The 19,975-nt window shown below is 41.2% G+C and overlaps 1 protein-coding gene across 4 annotated transcripts in view; it reads right to left on the reverse strand.

Annotated features, from left to right (window-relative positions):
• Positions 1–253: 253 nt before the first annotated feature.
• The window catches only part of trp (transient receptor potential), a 95,291-nt gene continuing 75,569 nt past the window's right edge, over positions 254–19,975 (reverse strand). For 3 of the 4 annotated variants that reach the window (XM_073959555.1, XM_073959554.1, XM_073959556.1), the window contains exons 14-16: positions 1,448–1,608; positions 1,209–1,372; positions 254–1,066 (exon numbers count right to left, since the gene is read on the reverse strand). In XM_073959555.1, the coding sequence (XP_073815656.1) occupies positions 437–1,066; positions 1,209–1,372; positions 1,448–1,608 (955 nt within the window). In that variant the 3' untranslated portion in view covers positions 254–436. Of the gene's footprint in view, positions 1,067–1,208; positions 1,373–1,447; positions 1,609–1,698; positions 1,856–2,012; positions 2,239–9,666; positions 10,025–10,091; positions 10,460–10,534; positions 10,681–10,746; positions 10,900–10,965; positions 11,201–14,086; positions 14,264–14,439; positions 14,624–19,975 lie in introns of those variants that run through there. The other variant, XM_073959566.1, reaches the window with a different exon arrangement.

Genomic DNA, 19,975 nt, shown 5'->3' on the forward strand with positions numbered 1-19,975 from the left:
TGGGCTTCATTCTGCCTTCTAAAAATCTCGATTTTTTCCTGTGAAAAGTTGTTACGCCATTTCACTGCTAACTATGGGTCTGACACGACAAATGCAATAACGCGTTGTGGGATATAAAGGTCAGTTTTAAACTGCAATACCTAAGACCTTAACCTTAACTCTTTTGCAATAGAATTTCTGCCAAATAGTTTTCTTCACTTATATTGGACCCTCCTGCCCCTTCTCGTATAAAACAAAATATTTTCTTACCCAATTTGTTAAATATATTTATAATCCGCTTTATTTACTTTCTTTGTTTTTATTATTTTCTTTAAAAAATATGAATTATTTGTCTTTAGTCTCAGGTTGTAATGCTTAATAAGAATAGAATTCGGATGACCCCTTGAATTGAGGGCAATATCCTTTTCTTTGTTGTTTTTAGTTTTATATTTTTGCTTTACAGCCAACCGGATATCATGCGGCCAGTTACAGTCGACTTGCCACGATCACCACCGGCAGCAGCACTACTCTGACCCACTTTAATATTTGTCTTAGGTTTCTTATCATCGGGTTTCTTGTCGTCTGGTTTCTTATCGCCCGGCTTCTTATCATCCGGTTTTTTATCATCGGGTTTCTTGTCATCGGGTTTCTTGTCATCGGCTTTCTTTTCGTCAGGCTTTTTCTCGTCGGGTTTTTTGGCATCTGCCGGTTTATCGCCAGGTCCGCCAGCGGCTTTGGTGGCAGCCCCAGCGGCTGTTTTAGCGGCATCACCTGCTGGTGGCTTAGCATTGGCATCGGGTTTACCGGGTGCAGCAGGAGCGGCAGCTTTATTTGCGGCCGCTGTACCAGCTGCTGCTCCTGCTGGTGGTGGTTTTGCAGCAGCTTCATCTTTTTTGGCAGCAGCTGCTGGCGGTTTATTGGCTTCACCGGGTTTGGCTACAGCAGGCTTGGCGGCAGCAGCAGCATCAGGTTTGGCAGCTGGTGCTGGACCACCACCGGGGGGTTTGGGTGCACCTGGTTTGCCATCGGCTGGTTTTGCTGGTGGGGCGGCTCCACCTGGTGCTGGGGGTTTATCCTCCTTGCGGGTCTGAAGGGAAATATGAAAGAAAATGAAAGTTATGTAGTTATTTCGGTAATATTATAAATAAATAGATAAATAAACAAACAAATAAATAAGTAATAGGACATCTCTGTGAAAACAATGAGTACGGTTAATTTGTAATCCCCACCTGTACTCGTTTAATGGTCTTCCTTGTATCATTACCAGCGGCTGCAGCTGCTGGTTCAGGTTCAGGTGGTGCTGTCTGTTCATCTTGCTCCATCTTCTTCTTCATGAATTTAACATAGGCTACACGTGTTGCCCTTGTGACATCACCCAACTCTGGCTTATAGGCTAATGGAGGAGGAGAACAAAAATGAACAGTGGTTAGTCGATTTTAACCACTAGCGGGGAAACAATTTGACCTACCAAGCAATTGATTCTGATTCATTCTCAAGCCCTCATTGGCATCGTCAATAATTCTGCGTCTCAAACTGCGCTGCGAATGACGTTGCAGTGATGAACGTTTGCTGCCAATGGGATTTGAACTCATAGTATTTTTGCGAGCAATTGCATTCCAATCCTTATCACTATTAATCGAAAAGGGAGAGAGCGAAGAAAGCAAATAAGTGGCTTGTGGTTATTTGTAATCGAGGAAGATTTTATCTCTTTATTCTTACCCCTTTTGTGACTTCTTTTTGCCCATAGCCTTGGCCAGTGAGGAGAATATATCGCCACCACCTTCAGCTGACAATTCTTCTTTAAGATTTTCCACAAAACCGATTTGGAAGTCCTTGAGGATACGTCTCTCCATTACTTTGCCCTTTTTGGTGCCGGCTAAAAAAGAAGAAAGAGAATTTTTAAAATCCCATCCCCCTCCTTTTCTTAATTCCTCATTTTAAATTAGAACAAGGTCACTTGTATTTGTGTGTGCATTGTGTACGTATTATATTATGTGTGTGTGTGTGTGTATGTCCCTGCATGCCTAACTTACCTGCTGCTGCTGTTTTCTTTTCAATATCCGGTACTACATAGTTGTTGTTCTGGAAAATCTCCAATAATTCAAAACGCAACGAACTAATGTCCTGACGCACTTCAATGATGTCATCCTCGGTAATACCGAAATCATCACGGCGCCTTTGTTCAGCTGTGACATAACGTCGTATCAACAGTTTCATTACCTTTTCATGCAGAGCCATTGCTTTTTCCATTGATTTACGCTAGAAAAATGTATACGGGGGAGAGAGGATAGATGAAGTGAGGTGAGAGATTAAATAGTGAATTTTGAAAAAAATCAACATTTATCAAATAATCCCCAGATATCCTGACGCTCATTCCTTTGAAGAACGTCACAAATGCAAAGTTTACATTCCCATTGGTTTGTTATCCTTACAATGACGCTTCTTGTAAGACAGGACTGAGAACACTGTTGCTTTATTACAAATAATGTTCTCAATTTATTACCGATAATCCCTTCTAATATGATTTGCAAACATTTTGTGTCGCTTCCCAACATTCAATCACAGCAGTCCTGAAATGCCATCATTTGCTGTGTGCTGTTGATGGCTGATGCACAAAGTATACCCAGAATGAAGATGGTTGAAACCGAATTGTGTCAATAATCAAGAATAAGTATAAAAGTGTTAAGTTCGGCCGGCCGGAACTTTTTAGTGTGGAAGTTTTCTGACTGCTGGGAATCCTGACTACCAATTACAGCAAATGTAGGCCGAAAATGTAGATTAAAACTTAAAAATACTTGGGACCGAAATGCAGATTAAAACTAAAAAATACTTGCGGCCTATGCAAATGTGGCTAAAATTCTCACATGTCGAAAATCGGGAGGTATCGTTATATGGGGGCCATACCACAACATGGACCTATGTTGGCAATTTTTAGTGAAGAAACATTGTGATCTCTGTGAAAACATGGACGTGGACAAGTGTTCGGACTGCTAAAAACCTCAAATGTCAAATTATAGCTAGTTCGGTTGAAAAATGTTGCTAAAATTCTCAAAATACCGAAAATCGGGAGGTAGCGTGATATGGGGGCTATACAAAAACATGGACCTATGTTGATAATTTTTGGTGGAGAGTTTTCATGGCTGCAGGGAATTTCAAATGCCAATCAAATCTAATCAATTAATTCTGTCAAAAAATGTAGCTAAAATAAAAAATGCCTAAAATCCGGAGGTACTTTTATATGGGGGTGCTATACCAAAACACAGACCTATGTGGACACGTTGTATGGCGGCTATTCCAAAAAATCAATCCTTGTCTTATAGGAATTTACACCGCTGCATCATCTCGAGCGCAGTTAAGCCAAAACTGCTCTGGGTTGTCGTGTCAGCTAACGCTCCTCAGCTGCAATAGATGTGGGATGTACTCCGAGGACCGCATTCACACGATAGTTGTTTATGGCATCTACGACTGTATCTGTGTGAATGCTATTCAAACCTGCTTGATAAGCTTGCTGATCTAGAGGTTCTCTCTTATAACGTTGGAATCCTTTCTGTAGATCATGAAGATGCTTTCCTACATGCTTGGGTGGGCGGTCCCATCCATCATATGGTGATTAGAATGGTTCTCACCCGAGTAAGTACTGCAACGAAAGCATGCCATTGTAGTGCTGTACTGGAAGAATCTTTGTCTCCTTATGTAGATTGTCCACTGTTGACAGAGGAGGCACTCTGTTGCAGTTGTCAGGGCAGCATTCTCACAGGTTTGAATATGTTTCCATCGCTTTGCACCTATCGCTGAGCACTGGTGCCGCATAGCTTTCCACAGACCGACATATGACGTTATATCAACAAGGTTTCTAGAGTTGAGGACCTTGTCCCTACTTCTCAGTCTGTCACAGATAATAGCGGATGACGTAAACATGCTGTCGCAAGTGAAATCTGTGCCTTTCTCCACAGTCCATGTGTTGAACAGAGTGGCCGTAGATTTAATCGCAGATATTTACATATTCCACTCGTGGAAAAAGGTGCTACGATCAGCCAAATAGGAGTTCAGCCATTCACAAATGACATATGCATACGTAATTATCTCAACTCCGCCTAGAGGAGGCGGAATAGAGCAGAAGTAAAGGTTAAACAGTTCGGTAGGCCTTTTCTGTAACTTTTTAACAACTTTACTCATTGTTTATTTTACAACAATTTCATTTGTTTATTTTGTAGTTGTTACAAAAACAAAAGAAATTTTAACAACTTTTCAATCGATAAAAGTTACAGAATAGGCCTACAGGAGATATCACCCTACCTTAGGGAAAGCCATGTTTCACTTTACGGAGGTTGGTGTTCTTGTTCCTGAACACCGCGTTTAACTGGCATCTACACATATTACGATCAGCCAAATAGAAGCTCAGCCATTTACAAATGACATACGCATACGTAATTACCTCGACGCCGTCTGGAGGAGGCGGAATACAGCAGAGGTAGAGGTTAAACAGTTCAGGAGATATCACCCTACCTTAGGAAAAGCCGTGTTTCACTTTACAGAGGTTGGTGTTCTTGTTCCTGAACTCCACGTTTAACAGCCATCTACACATATAATTGATTAACCAACGTTTCAAACTTGACCTGAGGGTAGTTTGCACAATCTTCAAACAGCTATCAAAGGATTTTGATAGGTTGGGCGCCACCAACACTGGCCTATCGCACGGGTTGTTCTGGTTGAGTGATGACTTTTGATGTCGTGCAACGCTGTAGTCGTGATTTACTGACGATCGGCAATTGAATAGCAATTTCTGTCGCTGGGGAGAAGTAAAACCTCAACTTCACTTGTTGCGCTTCTACTCATCGACCAACCTGTTAACTTCCAGTTTCAGCTCCCTGACTCTGGGGTCACTAGGGTTGGCACGACGAAGCTCATCACTCTCATTAACCAATTCCGCCACCTCTTCTGGGAAAATTTGGTCTCACTTCGTGTATTCGATCATCAGGTTATAGCGAGCGGCTGCAGTAGTGATGCTGTCTGGGAACGTCATTTCCGCTACCCGAACATCAGAAGGATTGGGAAAATCTCTGAAGCGGTGATTAGTGAACTCTCTGAAACTATGCCAATCTCATGATTGATTAAATTGCGGCTATACCATAGGTGATGACATTAAACAATATACTGATAGAGACAATTATGGAGAGATCGTCTGACCAAAGAAAAATTACGTGTTGCCAGGTAAAGTCATTTTTTCATACCAATTGGCACGTGATTATATCTGGCGAACTACGACACTCTCCGCTGATTCTGGTAGGAGAGTCTTCATGGACCGTAAAGCTATCTATCTGCTCAGCCAGCACTATAAACCTTTGTTCATTGCCGACGACCTAGTGTCACAACTCATGATGAGCATTAAATTCCTATATGATCAGTCGGTTATGACCTTCCAAAAGTGGGCTAGTGTTAGGCCTAATATAACCTCGAGTACAGCTATTTATCGGCAGAATGTATAGGTTAAGCAATTGTACCTCGGCAGTTAAACAGCTGACAGCTATCCCCATACATTCCGGGTCATTAGAGACTGGTGCTATAGAAAAGCTAATCCCCCACCTCCACTTCTGGTGCAGTTGTTGTTGATCTTAGTTTCCTGGTAATAAAATCTCGTATTCTGAATACGACGACTTAGTGGGGGCTATATTTATGCAGCATGCAGCTACATTTTCTCTGTTGTAGTCCATCACATGGACGAGTCCAGAGCAACCCCTGTGATGGGTGCATCTATTGCATCTCACTGTTACCTGTTGCATGCAACGTTGACATGTTTACAACCTTTGATCGATAGATATATACATCACTACCTTATACATCACTGTGTCCAGTACAAACCTATTTCACTTAGGCTTCTTTCTAGTGACCCATACATGGAGTGAAAGCAGCAGTAAAGTGTGGGACTTCCGAGGTAGATTTGCTTCATATGCACATGCCGTCGATGAATAGTTGTGTCCTGCGTTGTATGCCTGATATTAGTTTGACACTTTCGAGGGCAATATCCGTTTGGTGGTAGGGATTGCAATAATCATCATGAGCTTTGCCATTCATATCTAGGCAATGACCACGGCTCGTCGAGCAAATTTAATGCTCCACATTTTGCACGGTGAACGAAGATGCTTCTACAAGGTGGTGCTTGTCAGACATCATCATTGTGGCACCTGGTCTGATAAATGATTTGTCCTGTCAACCTATCATTTCGCTTGGCTCAGACCACCTTCTCATCATCGTCTCCTTTAACAGGCCACCCGACCTCTGAACATCGTACGAACCATGGAAAGGATGATTTTCACGGGTTCAAAGAATTTACCAATCAACGCTTCAGAGAGTTGTCCATTTCCTCGGATCCTCGGATAGCTCAGTAAATTTTACGGGACATAATCACAACTGCAGTCGCTCGTTATATACCTGTTGGCCGAATACCCAAATGAGCGTACCTGAAGGCTCAACAGTTAGAGAACTTACTCTTGATGTTAACAGAGTAGTAGGCGTTCATAAGAGGAAAAATTAGCTAAACCACCTGAAGCAATGCAGCATTGGTACAGGATTGAGTAAATTGTTGGCATAGGTTTTAATCACTCTCGAATTCGGTAAAGAAGGATCATAAAACGGCTGTTACCTTTAACGCAGTCACAGGTGACCCCGGAAGGTGCTACCGAGATTATTAAAGGACAGACACAAGGCAGGCTGGAGATCAGCCATTAAACAGCGGTCTACCTGGATACCAGAGGAAAGGAAAAAGCGAATAGCAAGAAAAAGAATGTGCATTGCAAATTATCTAGGAAAGCTCAAGAGTCGCTATTTGGGCTTCGTGGGCCTGGAATAAAGTGATTTTTAACTAACTTTCTTAGTGGAGTTAAAGAGCTGAATCTAAGAATATTTGATATTATTAAAAAATTCCCCGTTCCGCCTACGACGGCTAGAACGCAAGGACAGACAATTGAGCGATATTTCGTTCAAGAGCTGTCATGGGCCAGAACACAAGAATAAAGTGTCAGATATCTTATTTAAGAACCATCGTGGCCCGGAACACAAGAATAAAGTGATCGAAATTCCGTTACAGAGCCCTCGTGGGTCAGAACGTAGTAAGGAAGTAACCTATAACTCGTTCAAGAGTCGTCGTGTCCCGAAAAAACACTAATAAAATGATGGATATTTGGTTCAAGAACCGGAGTGATCCAGATCACTGGAATACATTTGTCGATATCTCCATGAAAAGCCTTCGTGGTTTGGAACTCAAGAATAAACTGATCGATATTTTATTCCATAACCGTCACGGACCAGAGTGGCCGCGGACCAGAACGAAGAAAGAAAGTGATCGATAACTCGTTCAAGAGCCGTAGGGGCACGAAACTCAAGAATAAATAAACTGATCGACATTCCGTTTCAGAGCTGTCGTCGGCCTGATAAGAATAAGGTTATCGATATTCTGTTCCACAGCCGTCGTTGGTCAGAACACAAGAATAACGTGATCAGCATTCCGTTCCAGAGCAGTCGTGGACGTGAACTTAGAAAGAATATGACGGACAACGCATTCCAGACCCGTCCCGTCCTGAAAAAAGAAGAATAAAGTGATCGATATTTGGTTCAAGAACCGGAGTGATCAAGATTACTGGAATACATGTATCTACGTATATCTCCTTGAAAAGCCTTCGTGGTTTGGAGCAGAAGAATAATCTGATCGATATTTCATTCCAGAGCCGTCACGGGCCAGAATGAAGGAAGAAAGTGACCGATAACTCGTTTAAGAGCCGTAGGGGCATGGAACACAAGGATAAATAAACTGATCGATATTCTGATTCAAAGCCGTCGTGGCCCTGACAAAAATAAAGTGATCAATATTCTGTTCCAGAGCTGTGGTGGATCAGAACACAAGAATAAAATGGACATCTCGTTCCAGAGCCGAAGTTGCCCGGAACACCCGAAAAACGTGATCATTATTCCGTTCCAGAGACATTGTGGACCAGAACGTAGGAAGAATGTGACCGAAAACTCATTCTAGAGCCGAACATCGCTATCTAATAGAACGCTTGTAGCCAAGAGCCGTTGTTGTTGTTTTTATTTTATGTTAATTTTTTTGCTTAACCTGGCTCTGGGTCTATTTATCTACCATATGGTGATAAGGATGACTCTCACGGTAATACCCGGGTCATTGTATTGCTATACCGGAAGATTCTTTGTCTCCTCATGCAGATGATCCACTGAAGACATAAGGGGATTTCAGGGTGATATTCTGACTGCTTTAAATATGTTTCGCGGACAACAGTGGCGCCGTATAGCTTACCACAAAGCGTACTATCGTCTTGTATGTGGTCAACAAGGATTCTCTGTCTGCATCCTTAGTGCTGCCGGCTAGGGACTTAAGAACGTTGTTCCTACATTACGGCCTGTCGTAAATAGCTGTGACGTGCACGGACGACTTGAACATGCTGTCGAATGTGACCCCTGTAATCTTGGGTCAGCCCATTGCTCACCTCCATAGTCCATTTGGTGAACAGAGTGGCCCTAGATTTAGTGACGGATATTTGCATATTCTTTGCGCGGAAAAAGGTGCTAAGTTCAGACAAATAAAAGTTCAGCTTTTTACAAATGACATCAGGGGAGGTACCCAACGCCAAGATCGTTCAATAAACTGAATACGTTACGATCTCAATGCTGTCAGGATGGGGTGGAATACAGGAAATGTAAAAGTTAGACAGTTCAGGAGATATCAACCCACATTGGCCGAAAGGTTGTCTGTTCAATGTTCTTAAAAAGCGTGGAGTGATTGACAGCATCAAAGGCTTTTGATAAGTGGAGTCCCACCAACACTGTCGCACGGCTCGTTCTAGTTGAGTCCTCGACTAACATGTGGACATGGCGTGCAGCGCTGTTGTCGTGCTTACGGAACCCAATCTGATGATCGGCAACCAGAAAGCTATATCTGATGCTGGGGAGGAGTATAGGGTCTTGGTCTGTGCGACTCAACTTTGTTGACATTTTTGCCTCTCTTCAATAGCGTGTCCACCCTGCCCATTTTTCAGATTTCGGTTACGATGTGTGTGGCCAAGAGTCGTCGTAAGTCATGACAACAGCCAGTCTCTTGGTGACGACAGCCACAACACCGAAGCAGACTTCTTACAGAAGGAACCCGCGTTCCTGAACATAGCGCAACTATAATGAGTAGTAACTAAAACCCTTTCACTCTCAGTCACTTCAAAATAAATTTTCTGTGACGAACCCTACTTGCTCGAGTCTATCCCAGCAACCTCCATCTCATTAGGTACCATGTGTGAAACCTAAATTACCAACGAACCCAATGATTTGACAGGTAATATCTGCAGTTCCTCTGCAATAATTGTTATCCCAGTGATTCCAATGTATCATGTGTTATTCTATTAATCCGAACCTAGAAGAAATGTCCATATAAAATTTTGGCATATTACAGAAGATCTCTCGGGCACCACTCCAATAATGGGCATTAACAAATTACACAAAATTGCCGCAGCACTATCAAACGGAGGAAAAGCAACATCAAAGTTATCCAAGACCCTCATAACTAGGATATAGGTTAACTCCGGTACCGTATCTAAACTATTACAAAAACTTGTTTATTTGGTTTCCGGCAACTGTAGTAATCTCAATGTTCTCCCCTTTTTCCAAAAATCTTAATGAAAAAAAACTTACCATAAAACTCTTTGAACGTTTGCGTGACACCTTGCCGAATGCCTTTTTCATCAACTTAACCGAAGGCATCATATTGAATGGTGGTGGTACAGTGCCGCCATCTTCGAAATAACTCATCCATAGCTGGGCTCGGGCAAATTTCCATTCAACATCGGCGCGTTCCGAGATGATTTGATAGGAATTGGACATCATGGCAATCAACATGTTGAGCAGGACAATAATATTGATTACGGAATATGAACCGAACATCAGCAACGCCCAAAAGCGTGTGAAACTCTTGATGCCAGCCAAATCGAATGATACCAAATCTACTAAGCCAAAGGAGGCCCAAAACAGAGACTGTGAAGTTTCAAAGAGGCTGTAATGGGAAAATAGAAAATATAATTTAAGATACAAAATCAGAGCTGTGATACGTTCGTTCCTACTTTGAAAAACGTCTCCATATGGTACAAGCCTTCTCTTGATCATCGAAATCGGCCACATCGGGATGTAAATGATAACATTTGTGTTGTTCCAATTCAGCATAGTACCACAACAATTGATTGAGACCGCAACCGAAGGCAAACAGAACCAAAGTGTAGATGAAGAAGAACTTTATGATATCGATAATCATGCGGCCCAATGACACTTGCAACGGTCCCAAATGGGGATTTATGGAGAATATGTGTACCAGTTTCAAATAGGAAAATACCATGCCCGCAGCAAAGGCACCTTCGGACAACAGCATAGGATCAAATGGATGCCAATGTTCACGTGGAAAGAAGGGATCTATATTACGATACCAAAGATCACGCTGCAAAAGATGCCGAAGCAAATTAAATCCAAAATTCTTTTTGTTCCCAAACAATTATCATCAAATCACACTTACATGCACCACAATCCAGGCTGTGGCTCGACACAGTATCCAGGTCACATAAAACATATTCGATATAAAATCCACTATGTTCCACAGATCTTGTATATACTCCAAAAGGCCATCCGAATACAGAGATTTCAATTCGCCAAATATTAAACCTAAAAATTGTGTGTTTACATTTTTCGAATGATGGAGGTATGATGGAGGTACAATGTCCTACTTACTGCTAATATACATTATAATACCCAATTCAATGGGACCAGGTAAAGAGCCACGTTCATGTTTTCGCCAATCCTCCAACATAGCCAACATCCATGGAAAACCAATTAACTCAAACATTATCTGGACGATACGTAAGGAAGCGGCGCCCAAAAGCACTGTAATTTGTACATTTTGGGAAGTCATTTTTTGTGAATATGTTCTGAATTCCTTCGAGGACTTACTCAAAAACACCATATAAGAGCACGAATGGGAAATGAATTTGATGAAAGGTTTCTTCATAAATTTGCCAGCATCAGAATCCGGACACATTAGGTAGTTCATACTGTTAATGGGAAACATGCATCCTAATTTCATTACATCCATAATTTGTTGCGATGTCTGTTTACGACGAAAACCGGGTAGACCCTCATACCAAATGGCCGCAAGCAGCTGTTGAACATTAGGATGGGCAACAAACTGTAAAGAAAGAACAAGTAAAAAAATGTTAAGTTCCAGCGGGTCAAACATTTTGTATTGGAAATGTTTCGTCAAAAAATTTATCTAAAATCCTCAAAATGCCGAAAATCGGAAGGTATCGTTATATTGTGGAGAAGTTTTGTAGTGGTCACAACAACTTCAAATGCCCTTCAGCTCGTCTATACAGGCTCTCTTCAGCTCGTCTATACAGGCTCTCTTCAGCTCGTCCCTTCTGGTCGTCAGCCCATCTATTCAGACTCCGTTCAGCTCGTCTATACAGACTCCCTTCAGATCGTCTATACAGACTCCCTTCAGCTCGTCTATACAGACTCCCTTCAGCTCGTCTATACAGACTCCCTTAAGCTCGTCTATACAGACTCCCTTCAGCTCGTCTATACAGACTCCCTTCAGCTCGTGTATACAGACTCCCTTCAGCTCGTCTATACAGACTCCCTTCAGCTCGTCTATACAGACTCCCTTCAGCTCGTCTATACAGACTCCCTTCAGCTCGTATATACAGACTCCCTTCAGCTCGTCTATACAGACACCCTTCAGCTCGACTATACAGACTCCCTTCAGTTCGTCTATACAGACTCCCTTCAGCTTGTCTATACAGACTCCCTTCAGCTTGTCTATACAGACTCCCTTCAGCTTGTCTATACATACTCCCTTCAGCTCGTATATACAGACTCCCTTCAGCTCGTCTATAGAGGCTCCCTTCAGCTCGTCTATACAGACTCCCTTCAGCTCGTCTATACAGACTCCCTTCAGTTCGTCTATACAGACTCCCTTCAGTTCGTCTATACAGACTCCCTTCAGTTCGTCTATACAGACTCCCTTCAGTTCGTCTATACAGACTCCCTTCAGTTCGTCTATACAGACTCCCTTCAGCTCGTCTATACAGACTCCCTTCAGCTCGTCTATACAGACTCCCTTCAGTTCGTCTATACAGACTCCCTTCAGTTCGTCTATACAGACTCCCTTCAGCTCGTCTATACAGACTCCCTTCAGTTCGTCTATACAGACTCCCTTCAGTTCGTCTATACAGACTCCCTTCAGTTCGTCTATACAGACTCCCTTCAGTTCGTCTATACAGACTCCCTTCAGTTCGTCTATACAGACTCCCTTCAGTTCGTCTATACAGACTCCCTTCAGTTCGTCTATACAGACTCCCTTCAGCTCGTCTATACAGACTCCCTTCAGCTCGTCTATACAGACTCCCTTCAGCTCGTCTATACAGACTCCCTTCAGCTCGTCTATACAGACTCCCTTCAGCTCGTCTATACAGACTCCCTTCAGCTCGTCTATACAGACTCCCTTCAGCTCGTCTATACAGGCTCTCTTCAGCTCGTCCCTTCTGGTCGTCAGCCCATCTATTCAGACTCCGTTCAGCTCGCCTATTAATACTCCCTTCAGCTCGTCTATACAGACTCCCTTCAGATCGTCTATACAGACTCCCTTCAGCTCGTCTATCCAGACTCCCTTCAGCTCGTCTATACAGACTCCCTTAAGCTCGTCTATACAGACTCCCTTAAGCTCGTCTATACAGACTCCCTTCAGCTCGTCTATACAGACTCCCTTCAGCTCGTCTATAAAGACTCACTTCAGCTCGTCTATAAAGACTCACTTCAGCTCGTCTATAGAGACTCCCTTCAGCTCGTCTATAAAGACTCCCTTCAGCTCGTCTATAGAGACTCCCTTCAGCTCGTCTATAGAGACTCCCTTCAGCTCGTCTATAGAGACTCCCTTCAGCTCGTCTATAGAGACTCCCTTCAGCTCGTCTATAGAGACTCCCTTCAGCTCGTCTATAGAGACTCCCTTCAGCTCGTCTATAGAGACTCCCTTCAGCTCGTCTATAGAGACTCCCTTCAGCTCGTCTATAGAGACTCCCTTCAGCTCGTCTATAGAGACTCCCTTCAGCTCGTCTATAGAGACTCCCTTCAGCTCGTCTATAAACACTCCCTTCAGCTTGTCTGTAAAGACTCCCTTCTGGTCGTCTATAAAGACTTCCTTCAGCTCATCTATAAATACTCCTTTCAGACTCCCTTCTAATCGCCTATAAAGACTCACTTCAGCTCGTCTATAGAGACTCCCTTCAGCTCGTCTATAGAGACTCCCTTCAGCTCGTTTATAGAGACTCCCTTCAGCTCGTCTATAGAGACTCCCTTCAGCTCGTCTATAGGGACTCCCTTCAGCTCGTCTATAGAGACTCCCTTCAGCTCGTCTATAGAGACTCCCTTCAGCTCGTCTATAGAGACTCCCTTCACCTCATCTATAAATACTCCCTTCACCTTATCTATAAATACTCCCTTTAGCTCGTCTGTAAAGACTCCCTTCTAGTCGTCTATAACGACTTCCTTCAGCTCATCTATAAATACTCCCTTCAGCTTGTCTATAAAGACTCTATTCGCCTACAAAGACTTCCTTCAGCTCATCTATAAAAACTCCCTTCTGTTCGTCTACAAAGTCTCCTTTCTGCTCGTCTATAAAGACTTCCATCAGCTCGTCTATAAAGGCTTCCTTCAGCTCGTCTATAAAGACTCCATTCTAGTCGCCTATAAAGACTTCATTCAGCTCGTCTATAAAGACTCCCTTCAGCTCATCTATAAAGACTCCCTTCAGCTCGTCCGTTAAGTCTCCCTTCTGGTCGTCTATAAAGATTTCTTTCAGATCATCTATGAAGTCTCCCTTCTGGTCGTCTATAAAGACTTCCTTCACCTCATATATAAATACTCCCTTCAGCTCCTCCTAAAGGACTACCTTCAGCTCATCTATAAAGACTTCCTGCAGTTACCTTCAACTCGACTATACAGTCCACTTTGATGGCCCTCTTTGCTCTCTAATGGATATCAGTAAAGTTTCCCTTCGAACGCTTTAAAAACTTACCGTTTTTTGTTTGAAACGAATAGCCAACTTTAATCTTTCCAAGGTTTGTCTTTTTCCAGGGAACCAAATATCATTGGATGGCTCATGATTAAAATTTAACATAACTTCAAGCTCCGTGGAAGTTCGTACATGATCCAAAAGTGACGTTACAAACTCTTGAACACCAGCTCGCATCTCCTGCAAGGAAATCGAAAAATGTTGGGTTAAAAATGAAAGTAATAAAGAATCGGTTGCCCTAAATTAAAACCAACGCTTCGGAAGATTTGTTGAAATCTCCAAAATACAATAATTGAGACTGTAAGTCCAGTCTTGCTTTGGAGTCTCCTGAAAACTTGTAAATATATCCCACTTACCCCATATTCTGCACGAAATTCCGATTCCATAGTTTGTAGACGTTTCAATTCCCAAGCCAATTCGAATGCTGTCAGGACCGGATCACGTGAACTCAAAGCAATTAAAGAGCTAGCTGATAAAGCACGATAAGCATTAATACGTGATTGTGAATGCCGCAAAGAATCGGATTCCTGTGAAGTGACACACTCATCACAGCCACATCTAAAATGAAGTTAAAAAAAAAAAACATTTGTTTAATAATATTTAAGATCCTAAGAAACACTTTGAAGCTAATAAATAATGCAAAATGTCCAGCGAGCGTTGGCATGAAGTAAATTGTCTCTCGCTATTCTTGGTCTGTTAATAAATCCAATTTTCCTTCGTAAGGCCATTACACTTTGGAAAGATGTGATTTTTTATTTGGAAATGTTTTTACTTAGGATAATGGCCAGCCATTACGTGGTTTAATTTTTACCATCCCTCCCACCAAGTCTTTTAGGTAGTTTTTTATTCATAATTTTTCTAGGTTAGGTTTTTTCAAAGGAAGGAAAGAATTTATCTCACCATACGTTTCAATTATTGTTATGTAATATCTTGCAAAAAAAAAAAAAAAAAAACAACACAAGTGACAACATACATGTGTATGTATGGACGAGTATGTATGGGATTTTCACAGGACGTTTTTACTGTGCAACAGATAATCCAATTTTTTTACAAATATATAATTGGTACTTATAAAAAACTGACCTACATTTTTGTTTTTGTTGATGGATGTTGTAATACTATTTTTTGAGGGGTAAATAAGGAATGTAAATAGGATCGGTGAGTAGCTACCTATATATGTATGTACATATATGCAATATGTGGACTGACCCACACGGGTTGGGGGCAATTATTTAATAGCGTAGTCAGCACTGCGTACGATGGTGCATCCCCTTACGGCACACTCGTGGATAAAGTAGAAGTCGTAGAAACAAGTAAAAAAGTATCAGTCGTCTTTGGCGACAGAGATATACCCTCAGCCTATGTGAATTGAAACTTTCATCTACGGACTGATCGAATGTATTTAGAATTTTCACAATTTTGTGGCCCTTTTTGGACATTTGAATTTGCCGACAAAAATGTGGATTAAGATTGAAGGTCAAAAGTATTGCGGAGGAGGTATTTAAAGGAATGGACCGACATAGTCCATTATGTAAGTGGATCTTATTTTGAGAGTCATATCTTTTTGATAGATATGGCGCCCGCTAGTCATTTCTGTGGGTCATCGTATAACTTTTGGATCAGTATGCCAGGAAGCATGTACTTGTCCACGGAAAACATAATATGGCTGTAAATAGGACCACAACGAACAACATTTGCAAAGGATTTTCGACACAAATGCTGAACTTCTGTGGGGGAGGTACCCTAAGGAGAGGACCGATATGGGCCATTTTAGAAATTAAACTAAATTTGGACGAAACATTGGGAGATCCAAAGTTTGTACCAAATTGGTTACCCCGTTCAAGACATATCGTGCATACCATTTTAGTGACATTTTCTAAATATAGGGGGTTGTATCGGAAGTAGTGGACCGGTATTGCTTATCTTCGAACTGAAACTAAGTTTGGAGAAAATATGACGAAGGCCACATTTTGGACCAAATCGTTTGGTGAGTTCGAGTGTTATCGTGCTCTCCAGCCACTACATATGGTGCCATAGATTGTTTTTACACCTTTCGGGCTATTTTCTCAGGAAGCATGGACTTGCCCCTGTACCGTCGTATGTGTATGTAACAAGCTGTTACAACAAAAATCAAAGCGATTCGAGAGTAGGTCCCAAACTGAACATTTCCGACATTTTGTGTGGAAGGTATCCGAAGGAGTCTAAGTCTGGTAGAAGTTTTACGATGTGCAAAGTATGGACCAAATCAGTTACTCCCTTCAAGAGTTATCGTGAGCACAAATTTTCCGAACTTTTGTGGGGCAGGTACCTGAAGGAGTGGACCGATATAACCCATCTTCGAACATAAACAAAGTTTTGGACAAAATATTACTAATGCCAAATTTTTGACCGAATCGGTTGATCTGTTCAGGAGTTGTCGTGCGCTCCAGCCAGACAGACAGACGAACGGACATATCTTAATCAACTCCAAATTGTCTGAACCGGATTTCTTCCATCATACTTGGGATCTAAAACCATTATTCCGATGAGTCACATTTTGCCCGTATGAAAGTGTATATTAGGGCTATAACCAAAAAAATACCACCACATAGCCGTGTAGAGCATGGAAAACTATTGTGAAATACGGTGTCAATTTTTCTCTATCGCGAAAAAAGTTTCCGCACCAAATGCATGGAAGTTCAGAAATGCATTTTTTAATTTTATCTGTTATAACAACATATTTGCTTTTCATTAAAATTTTTATTTTTTTGTAATCTAATTTAAAATCATTATCAAAGCGTTCTGGACCAATTTGATCTCAAATCGCGCCATTTCGGAGCATATTAAGAATTTTTGACACTATTGCAATTTTTGGTTTTTCTTTATAAACTCGTGAATTTTATGTTTATATTTTTTGTACCTATCGGACAAGAGAATTTGGGGTCATTTGCAACGAATTCGCGAAAGTTACAGGCTGTTTTTGTTGACCTTGCCTGTGAGAATTGTATTTGTTTTCTACAAAAATACAACACCAGTACCATGTGGGGAATTTTGTCCTAATAATGAAAACGCGTTTCTAAGATCGATTCGATGAAAAAAGTTTCAGCACCGACCGCAATTACTAAAACCCTTTTGGTATTTTTTCTACTTATAATTTTAAATTTGCTTTGTGTGAATAAATATTTATAGACAAAAATACATTTCTCACAGGCAAAGTCATTAAAAACGGTCTGTAACTTTCGCGAATTTGTTGCAAATGACACCATATTCTCTTGTCCGATAGGTACAAAAATATAAACATAAAATTCACGAGTTTATAAAGAAAAACCAAAAATTGCAATAGTGTCAAAAATTCCTAATATGCTCCGAAATGGCGCGATTTGAGATCAAATTGGTCCAGAACGTTTGATAATGATTTTAAATTAAATTACAAAAAAATAAAAATGTTAATGAAAAGCAAACATGTTGTTATAACAGATAAAATTCAAAAATGCATTACTGAACTTCAATGCATTTGGTGCGGAAACTTTTTTCGCGATAGAGAAAAAATTACACCTTATTTCATAATAGTTTTTCATGCTCTACACGGCTATGTGGTGGTATTTTCGATATCTGCAAAAAAGTGCAAAAAGTTATATCCCTAGTGTATATACCCTCGTTGTCATAAATGCTGAGGGTAAAAAAATTATAAAAAAAACTATTATCTTTAAAAAAAATTAATTTTTTTTTCACAAATTGTAAAATTTTTTTAAAAATAAAAAACACTCCTCAGGTTTTTATTAAAATCACACATTTTTACCCATGTAATGTAAACTTTAAAAAAGTGTTAAACGGACGGAAAAGGGCTGTTACCAAAGGTTGGTCTGAAAGAGGTCACTCTCAGGCATCTTCTGCGAATACCAAACCTTGTTCCATATTCTTCCCTAAAAGTTCTACTCCACTAAAATTGGACTTTCATGAAAATTTAGTAGCTGAGGAAAAATAAATAGCTATCTACGTGTAAACGCCACGGTAATTTATTAAAATTATTCTAAAAGGCAACAATCCTACCTAACCAAAAAAAAAACAAGAGGGTTTATTTATCTGCACCCAGAGTGCTGTTGGTTTGCGACTTGAGGACCTTGTTCCTACATTTCAGCTTTTCACAGATGGCTGTAACATGCGCTGAAAGTGAACATGCCGTATAATGTAAACCTTAGAATCTTGGGGTAGTTGTTGGTCGGAATACTCTAGATTACTTGCGCAACTCTTCGGATCAGCAAGCACAACGTTGCCAAACGTGACTGAGGTCCTATCTTCCTTCTTTCCAGGGTTTCGGGGGAAACTTAACCGTTGCCCACAATTCACTTATTTCGCACCCAATGTTGCAATGTTCCATCACCGACCAACCTGTTAACTTCCAGAGCCAGCTCCCCCTGGTTCTGTGGTCAGTGGTATCGGTAGGAAAAGGCTCAATATGCTCATTTGCTAATCTCATCGCCTCTGCTTGGAAATTTGGTCTCACTTCGGGTATTTGACCAGCAGATATACGGCGAGCAAGTTCAGCAGCATCCTTTCTACTATCCAAACATCAGAAAGGTTGGGCAGATCTTTGAAGTGAAGAATAGCGAATCTTTTGAAACTACGTCAATTAGCTTTCCCATGATTGATGCAAGTGCGACGTTCAGAGGTGATGAAATCGAGCGGAGACAATTATGGGTAGATGGTCTGATCCAAGAGAAATGACGTGTTGCCATGTGACGTCATTTGTCAGACCAGGTGACACGATGGTTCTTCTGTTATCCTTCACTCCCTGTAGAGCGTAGGGCCTGAACCATCCTTTTATATCGAACTCAGTTGTGCGATGCTTGAATGACGTAATAGTTTGATGCTTGTAGTCCTGCGTCTATCGACCTTCTCCACGTTTTAGCACGCCGCACAGTGTTGCCGCGTGGACAAAAATCAAAAAATGTGATGTTAACTTTTACATATGTTTATATTTTTATACCCTCCACCATATGGAGGGTATAATTAAATTTGTCATTCCGTTTGTAACACATCGAAATATTCGTCGGAGACCCTATAAAGTATATATATTATTGATCACCATAAAATTCTATGTCGATTTGACCATGTCCGTCTGTCCGTCCGCCTGTCTGTCTGTTGAAATCAAGATACAGCTCGCAATTTTAAAGATAGAGTGTCAAAATTTGGTGCAGAAGTTTTTATTACTTGCAGGATGGTTGGTATTGCAAATGGGATATTTCGGTCCACGTTTTGATATAGCCCCCATAGAACTGTACCTCCCGATTTTCGGTATTTTTAAGGTTTCAGCTTCTTTATCCTACCAAAATGGCTGAAATTTGGTACGTAGTCTTCTTTAGGGGTATAAAACTTTCCCCTAGAATTTTGTCGGTATCGGTCCTCACCTTCATATAGCCCCCATATAACGGTACCTCCCGATTTTCGGTATTTTGAAGGTACCTCCCGATTTTCGGTATTTTTAAGGTTTTAGCTTCATTATCCTACTAAAATAGCTGAAATTTGGTACGTAGTCTTCTTTAGTGGTACAAAACTTTCCCCCAGAATTTTGTCGGTATCGGTCCACACCTTCATATAGCCCCATATAACGGTACCTCCCGATTTTCGGTATTTTGAAGGTTTTAGCTTTATTATCCTACCAAAATGGCTGAAATTTGGTACGTAGTCTTCTTTAGGGGTATACAACTTTCCCCCAGAATTTTGTCCGTATCGGTCCACACCTTCATATAGCCCCCATAGAACGGTACCTCCCGATTTTCGGTATTTTGAAGGTTTTTACTTCATTATCGCACCGAAATGGCTGAAATTTGGTACTTAGTCTACGTTGGTGGTATACAACTTTCCCCCAGAACTTTGTCGGTATCGGTCCATGCCTTCATTTAACCCCCTTAG

Source organism: Musca autumnalis, unplaced genomic scaffold, assembly GCF_047663935.1.
Source record: "Musca autumnalis isolate F117 unplaced genomic scaffold, ASM4766393v1 scaffold_1, whole genome shotgun sequence".
NCBI lineage: Eukaryota > Metazoa > Arthropoda > Insecta > Diptera > Muscidae > Musca > Musca autumnalis.